The 8,789-nt window shown below is 35.0% G+C and overlaps 1 protein-coding gene across 1 annotated transcript in view; it reads right to left on the reverse strand.

Moving 5' to 3' along the window:
• Window positions 1-2,025: 2,025 nt before the first annotated feature.
• The window catches only part of BCLAF1 (BCL2 associated transcription factor 1), a 42,127-nt gene continuing 35,363 nt past the window's right edge, over window positions 2,026-8,789 (reverse strand). The window contains exons 13-14 of the mRNA XM_006144348.3: window positions 4,665-4,877; window positions 2,026-4,538 (exon numbers count right to left, since the gene is read on the reverse strand). Of these exons, the coding sequence (XP_006144410.1) occupies window positions 4,533-4,538; window positions 4,665-4,877 (219 nt within the window). The 3' untranslated portion in view covers window positions 2,026-4,532. The remainder of the gene's footprint in view (window positions 4,539-4,664; window positions 4,878-8,789) is intronic.

The raw sequence follows: 8,789 nt of genomic DNA on the forward strand, positions 1-8,789 counted from the left end.
TGGATGACCTCCAAAACTATGAGCTAGGTAACTCTCTCTATTCTTATAAATACCCAGATTGAAGAATTTGTTATTAGCAACTCACTAAAATAAATAGCAAGGTGGCCCAGAGTCAAATGCCACATCTGTGAATACTTCGCCAACATTTTTCTAAATTCAAGGAAAAAACTGAAAAGATCCTCCATTTTGTGGGATCAGCAAATGGCGTAACTGTTACGTCGCTGGACTCCCGGCGTAGCTGACTGCTGTTAAGAAGTCGTGAACTGGCAACTCAGGGTGCATACCCAAAATCCCCTCGGGAGAATAGGTTGTGGTGTGGCTATTTCCACACCCTGGGGGTGATTTCTGTCTTTCCAGTGAGCGCACACACTATAGAAAAAAACCTCTCCCCCCCCACACACACACAAAAAGTCCACTTTGATTACTCAAACACTAGATTTTAACAATCTTTTAGGTGACTCGACAGTATTTTCTGTTAATTTTCCTGAACTCTGAGAATGAGGGGTCTGGGAAACCTTTTTACTTGAGCTACCTTTTGTGAGTAGCATTCAGAGATATCATGGCTTGCCTTCTGAGACTGTCTTGGCTGTTCCCTTCCACCAGTTTGATCTAGGCCGTCTCCTCCATCTATTTCTCTAATCTGCTCCGTTGATTTCACACTCAGTAAAATCATCTCACTGTGGAGCCGTGCCTAGAAGAAATCTCGTCAAGTCAGTTTTGAGAATTCATTGGGGTACACTACTAGCCTGTGGGTACATTTTTTATCATTAGTGAAAATAATACTCTCAAAACTACAAAGTATTCTAAGGATTATGTTTTAGTTTTCATAAGAACGCATTTTTTGTTTTAAATAAGCAACCAATTATTCATGCCAAATTAATCAAGACTTTCCTGATTCTTATATCCCATTTTCCAATTTGAAGTACAAATTCAAATTAAACTGTTAGTGTCATTTCTCTTGGGGCCAGTCAGTGGCACTGTGGTTAAGGCACTGCTGGACCCCACATGGCTGGCTGAGTGCTTAAAGTCCTGGACCTGGTGACCTGAAAGAAACATGTACATGCATGCTGAGGAGAATGGAAAAAGGACTGCAAAAAAGCCATTTCCCCAGGAGATGATTTCTCTATTTCTCTCTCTGTCCCTTTCTGGTGAGCACGTACACACACACTGTGGGGAGGGGGGGAAAAAAGCCATTCTACATAGTTAACAACAATCTTACACATCCTTTTATACAGTTACCTCTCTAAGAAGTTTTTAAGAGATAATTGGTAATTTCCAAGTCTAAATATATCATTTGTTGGCACACACATTTCTATGAAAATGTTTTGTTTTTACAGTTGACAGAAAGGCAAATTTTGTATGTCAAATCATTTAAAAGGAGAGCTCAGTAAGAATTAGATATCAAAGTCAATGAAAACTTAAAAAGGTAACTCTTTTAGTTACTAACTACTAAATTCTCAGAAAGGAAGTAATCTCCACATTATGGCTAAATTCCCATATTAACATGACAAAAGTAAGACTAAACCAGTAATCTGGAATTATCGAGTTTTGTTTGTTCTGTTTTAGTTTTTGCTGTAGGGCACATGCACTCATTAGAGTGAGTGAGTTTACCCGCCCAGGGAGATGGCCACTTCATAATCCCTTCTCCACCATTCTCCTCTCAGGATTTTGGGCATGCATGCACCTGGCATCATTCTCAGGCCACCAGGTCAGGGACTTGAAAAACACAGTTGTCCATGTGGGATCCACCACGTTGAACTCCACACCACCTGCTGGCTAGGAATTCTTGTATATTTTTATTATGGCTTATCAACTGTAAAATCTCCCATTTTCCTAGGATAGACAGACAGACAGTAAAGAGAAGTTTTAAGTGATTTTTAAAAGCATTTATCAAACCATACCTGCACACGCCAGTAATTTCCTAACAGATGACTTGGTATTCTAAAATATCCAGAAAAAGGCCACAGAACTCAGTTGTGTAAAAAATGTAGTAAGTCTCAAAATCAGGTAAACAAACAGCAGTAATTACCACTTATGACATTTTATTGGCATATGACAATTTACAAGGTCCCTGTTTCATTATACAGCACACTGAGTAAGAATCGTTTAGCCATCTACATTCATTCTTATTGGGTAGTATTTTTTTCTCAAATTATAACTCCCACTGATTTTAACTGTGACAAAGAGAACAATAATAATTAAAGTAGACTGCAATTAGAAAAACATATCTTGCTTTTAAAATTCCTAGGACATTGAAAGGTATACACAACACCTACAATACCTAAGAGCTGAGTCATGGCCTTTTTAAACAGCATTCTTAATCCTTTCTGGAAACATCCTTCGGTTCATTTTTATTTCACTTCTCTGAATCAAAGGACATCTACTAATGCAGGTATCAAGAGAGTTATTTCCTGGAACTTACAAACAAATATCCTTACTGAGAGGAATTATTCAGCTTTTTATAGTATGTCATAAAGTATGGAATTAAATTGTGGTCTAAAAAAATACACATAGGGTACTTTTTTACACGCTTGTTCTGAAAAAGAGAACATCCACAATGACATTCTTCTATAGAGATTTCACAATTACCCCATCCTACTATTCTCATATGATGCTCCTTCCTTAATTTTAAGAAAATAAAAGTAACTACAGATTAAAGTAATGTATTTGCACTGAAAATATAACCTGGTAGGAATTATGTAGCTTTATTCCCTCACTAATCTCTCAACAAATCCATTCATACTGTCTTCAGTTGAGAAATAAAACTGCACATTTACAATCAAGCAGATATTTAGTATTTAAACAAATGACAATTGTTAAAATAAAAGCTGTATTTGTATAAAATATGATAATAAAATTATGTGTTACAGATCAAATAACTCATGTTGTTTTAACATGTAATAAGTATTATTCAGAATATAAGTATTATGTCCTGATTAATGCAATGAATACTGGCTTTGTACTTCCTCTGACAATTTCAGACACACAAAAGTAACAGGGTAAACCACGCAATACTAAGGATATCCTAGGGCCAAAGCATCACAAAGTGAGTATAGATATACTTTTGTTTTGTTTCCAATAGTTCTTAGCAAATGATCCTGGCGATCCTGGCTGTAATCAAGGTGCTAGCTGCATTATCAATCATCAAAAGTGAGGATGAAAGAGCCAAACACATAAGATCTTTAATGATTTACATTACATTAAGTAGTATCTCCTCTAAATGCAAACATATAGAACTGTAGTAATTTGGTTGCTGAATTAACAAAGGAATTGTGGCTAGTTCTATACAAGCTCATAAACTTATCTCTGAAATGTTCTATTTCAGATTTTCATTAATATAAAAGCCATCATCAAAAACATAAAAGGTTAATTCACACTTGAGAGATCATCTATCTGAAGAACAGAAAGAACCCTTGGAAAGAAAAAGAAAAAAATTTTACTAGGGGAAAATATAAAAACCAAATTAGAGCAATGCTGCAAACCAGGTTCCTGCCAAAACTTTTTATTGTTGACATTAAAAAGTAAATTACAATATGCTGTGTTTGTGTCTTTTTGTTTATGGTTACACTACAAACTAATATTTCAGCTGTCAAAAGCCTTAAATAAATATGATATAAAAACAGGTATTAATATACAAATTATCCTGCAGGAAAATCCTCCACCATACCCACATCAGATCACAAGTTTGTTCTTTTGTTTTCTCAATACTAAGATGTTCAGTGGGGATGGGGTTTTCATTGGCATTTTATTACAAACCAGTTTCACTTCTCTAATAGCTGATATCTAGACCATGACTCAAACTATCAAATAAGAACAGAAAGAGAACACTGAATTTTGAACCCAAATAGAAAAGACTCCTTAAAACAGTTTTCTTAGGACACTGCTCACCTTCAGTAAAAATAACATTTTTTCAAGTTTTTCAATCTTGTAATCACTTGAATTTTTTAGCATTGGCTGTTCTGCCTCTTTAAACATTTCCTTAAGTGTTAAACTAATTTACCAAAGTTAATTTTGTGGTATACTTCAAAAATTAGTCACCCTATGAAGTAGTGTGTTCAAAATAAAGAGGATGTTAATCAGCTGTATAGTTAAAATAATTAGTGTGGCATCTATAAACAATTTGTATTTGTATGTAGATTTGTATGTAGAGCTAACGTTTACTTCAGAATAAAACATTAACAAACAGGGAGGGAAGAGAATCAGAACTTTCACAGAGCTGTACTTGACCATATCTTATAGACAAAGCAAAATTACAATGCATGTAACAAAAACAGTAAAAGTTCTTTTTAAAAGTGATAGTTACAAATATGATACGTAACAATTCTCTACTTTTATTTCAGTACAATTTTCAACATACAATCTACTATTTTTCAAGATATTTGAAGACTTAAAACAAAATTTCTAGACTACTAGCAAACAGTAAAATTTAAGTAAAATGCTTACATTCTTATTTGAAAACAAACAAAAAAAAATCAGGTAAAAAATGGTGGGTGCCAAGTTCTGCTCTCTTTTTCAATCTTACTTCAAATTTTCTATTCCTACAAAAGAAAAGAAAACATTAACAAAGGTGTAGATAATTAACCATAATAATCACTGTCCCTAAAATTAAATAATTTACCCACTAAAGCGATACAAGAAAATAAATTACAAGTTAACATTTCTACCTTTTCTTCTTTGCGTCTGTCTTTCTTTTCTTCATTATTATCCATGGTCTCCTCTTCATCTTCAACAATCCCATCCCCTTGGTATTTGTCATGAGTCCACTTTGGACTGCTACCTGATTTTTTGAAGTTAAAGCGCCCTCTGCCTCGTTGAAAAGTACCTCGACCTCTTCCTCTTTTGGCCCAATAATCCACACCATCATCTCTGTCATCATGCTACAGAAAAGTTAAAAAAATAAAGTTAAAAATAATTATTAATAAAATGTCATTCATATAAAGATGATGATTACTTCTTCAATCATAAAGTCATAGTGTTAATCTTCTGAGGACTAGGTATTTGAGACTGGTTAATGCTAAGACACAATAAAATGAAATCAGTAAACTGACCAGAACTTTTCAAGAAAAATAAATACGGCTGTCAAAGAGAAGAATTTTATCTTACTACTATTTAGTAACCCAAGCACTGAGGGTTGCCGAAATAATTGTTTTAATAATGTCAAATGCAAGGCTGGCAGCTGCCATGGTGGCTGGGGCACTGCACTCCCATGTGGCCGACTGTGGTTCGAGTACCAAACCTGGCGACTTCTTTCTCATTATCCCTTTGTCTCTGTCTCCCTGTCTCTCTCAAACTGAATAACAATAAATAAATTTAATAAATAATTCTTTAAAAAAAAAAGAATGTCAAATGCTACATTACCGCAGATACTCAGAATTCTAAACGTTATGCTTTTCACTATTATCTCAACCTAAGTCCAATTATTACACTATATACAATGAAGTAAAATAATCAATTTTTTACACCTATGAAAATATCTGTCATAAAAATGTGACCCTAAGTTGTAAAAATTTCAATATAATGTTACAGATAACACTCACTAAATAAAACAGGTGGCATAAATTCTGTGCCTTGTATGTAAAAGCAGATTTCAAAGTACTGCTGAGATTTAAATCTAAATCAATGTATAGTACACATTAATGTTCTGGACTAGTGAGTTTTGATGACAAATCATAATGGCATGGTACCTAGGGTAATACTTCAATTTGCACCTCCAGAAGTATTAGAGCTATCAAATTCCAATCTTAATTTCTAATCATCTGCATTCAAATAAAGATGTTCCCCAAACTACAAATTATTGTATTTAGCAAAACAATGTGCAAAACTGAGAAGTATTTGACTTCATAGATGACATGAATATTACATTCCAAAATACAAACTAAAGGGTTCCCAGTGTGTATTTTAATTACCTGTTATCTACCTAAACTTATTAACCCCTTAAAATCTGTTCCCCCAAAATGAGAGAGCAAAATGATACTCCTTTATAAGAAAATAGGTATAATGCAAATAGCACTGTAAAATCTATGGAATACTGCTTTCCCACTATACAAGATGGCAGGTGAAAAAGCTGCAAAGCAGGATACTAAGGACGAAACCTAAAGCCAAGAAGGCTGATGTCAGTGGCAAGGTTAAAAAGAGTGACCGCCAAGGCTAAAAAGCCCAAGAAGGGGAAGCCCCACTGCAGCCAAAACCCGGTCCTAGTCCAGGGCATCGGCAGATACTCCCAGTCTGCCATGTATTCCAGGAAGGCCATGTACAAGAGGAAATACTCGGCCACTAAATCCAGGATCGAAAAGAAAAAGAAGGTTCTTGCGACTGTCACAAAACCAGTTGGTGGAGACAAGAATGGTGGTACCCAGGTGGTTAAACTGCACAAAATGCCTAGGTATTATCCTACTGAAGATGTGCCTGTTGAGCCACGGCAAAAAGCCTTCAGTCAGCATGTGAGAAAGCTGCGAGCTAGCATCACTCCCGGGACCATTCTGATCATCCTCACTGGATGCCACAGAGGCAAGAGAGTGGTTTTCTTGAAGCAGCTGAGCAGTAGCTTACTACTTGTAACTGGACCACTGGTTCTCAATCGAGTTCCACTGCGTAGAACACACCAGAAATTTGTCATTGCCACCACTACGAAAATTATTAGCAAAGTAAAAATCCCAAAGCACCTTAACGATGCTTACTTCAAGAAAAAGAAACTGCGGAAGCCCAGACACTGGGAAGGTGAGATCTTTGACATGGAGGAGGAGAAACATGAGATTTCAGAGCAGCACAAGATTGATCAGAAAGCTGTGGACTCACACATTTTACCAAAAATCGACTGTTCCTCAGCTCCAGGGCTACCTGCAATCTGTGTCTGCCCTTACAAAAGGAGTTTATCCTCACAAATTGGTGTTCTAAATTTTTTGCCAAGAACCTAATTAAATAACTGATCATATATTTAAAAAAAAAAAAAAACTATGGAGTACTGGTATTAACTATCTAAAAGCCACTGAATTGTTTTCAAGTATTCTGAGAATATGAGTACCTTTCTTCAAACATAGAATGTGACTTTGTACATACTCATTTAAAACTAAGTACCCTTCTACATGACTTAAGACTAACAGAGCGTAAGAAAAAATACTTAACAACTGTACAGTCTATCTTTACAAAACAAATGGGAACAGTACTAATTAGAGGTATACATGATTCCATAAAGAATTTGGAACTATTTAAAGCATAAATTCAAATACATCATAAAGAATGTGATTCCACACCCAAAATGAGCTATTTTAAAAGTCACTCCAAGTCACGCTTATGCAATCATATGATTTCTTGCTCCCTTACAGCATTAATTCATTCAACTCTGGTGTTTGTGGTTTTAATTTTGGTTGGTTGTGGTTATTTATACAGTACTCCATGAATGCGTAGGAAGAAGCAATCAGGTTTTGGAGTAGCAGCATGAACTTAAATCTCAAAAGAAACTGTGTGACTTTGGGCACTGAAGAAATTGATTTCTCATTTTAATTAATGATAGATTTCCTTGAGGGAAACACAAGATAGGTAAAAAGTGTTAGGCCTACTGTCTAGCAAGCAAGCTCTAAAAATGGCAGTGATTGTAACAGTTATAATAACGTTTCTATAAGTGCTCACAAGAGATAAGGTATTGTTCTGAGCACTTGAAGTATATTTACTCATTTAATTCTCACAAATACCCCGTAGTACTATTAAAGTCACATTTTAGAGATAAACTGAGACACCGAGAAATTAACTAGCCCAAGGCCACAGAGCTAGTCCTTTCCACTTTATGTACATTAGATGATTACCACGGCCTGTATCTAACAGTCTAAGAGTGATCAGAAATAAAACAAGCTGTGGTAAAGCTAGCTAAGAGTTAAATGAGTCATTACTTTTAGATATAAAGTCATCTGGAACTTGGTAAGAGAGCAGCCGAAACATTAAGCTGTGTCGTTCAGAGGTATGCCGGCAGTTAACTGTAATTTTTGTTGTAAATGTACTCTTAATCCTCATATTCTTAGATCCAAGGTTTCAGTTTCATTAGTTTTTAAAGTTACAGCCAGACAGTGGCACAGAAACAACACAATGCATTGTGATAAAAGACTAGAATTTAGCTTACAGCCAAAAATATGTTAACAAAGGCATCTATACTAGAACCAAGACCTTCTGAATTCTTTCTCTCTCCTCCATGGAATGATCAAGTTTCAATAGGTTATTACTTCTCAAAATTCTAATCCTGAATCTCCCAAAGATTTTTTCTTCCTCAGAAGATAACATCAACTTAACACTGAGAACCTGTATACTTCAATACTTTTCCACTCCCTCCAACTCTTCATATTCATCTTTCAGTAGAAATCAGGTTCTAAAACTAGTATTTTTCATGTATTTCTATTATTGCAAACATTACCACACCTTTGTATAAACTCACATTCTGAGATGGGGAATTTCAGAAAATAATACAACCAATGTTACTATAATTCATTACTGAAGGATGAACTGTACAATTCTTTCAGAATCCTGACTCTGGAGCCCAATGCAAGGGTTTGAATCTTGACTCAATTCCTAGTAGCCACATACTGCGGTCAAGCTTTTTTTCACTTACAAAAAAAAAAAAAAGGTAATAACCAACACGAAAGTATCTTAAAAGCATTATTAGTTAACACATGTAAAACACCTTAGTACATAATCTAGCATAGTACATTCGTAAATAAATGTTAACTACTAATTACTGGTAAGTATGAATGCTTCATCAAAATGGGCAAAATTTCTATTCTGTTTAATAATTCTAAAATACACTC

The sequence above is a fragment of the Tupaia chinensis genome, unplaced genomic scaffold, assembly GCF_000334495.1.
Source record: "Tupaia chinensis unplaced genomic scaffold, TupChi_1.0 Scaffold000117_2, whole genome shotgun sequence".
Lineage (NCBI taxonomy): Eukaryota > Metazoa > Chordata > Mammalia > Scandentia > Tupaiidae > Tupaia > Tupaia belangeri.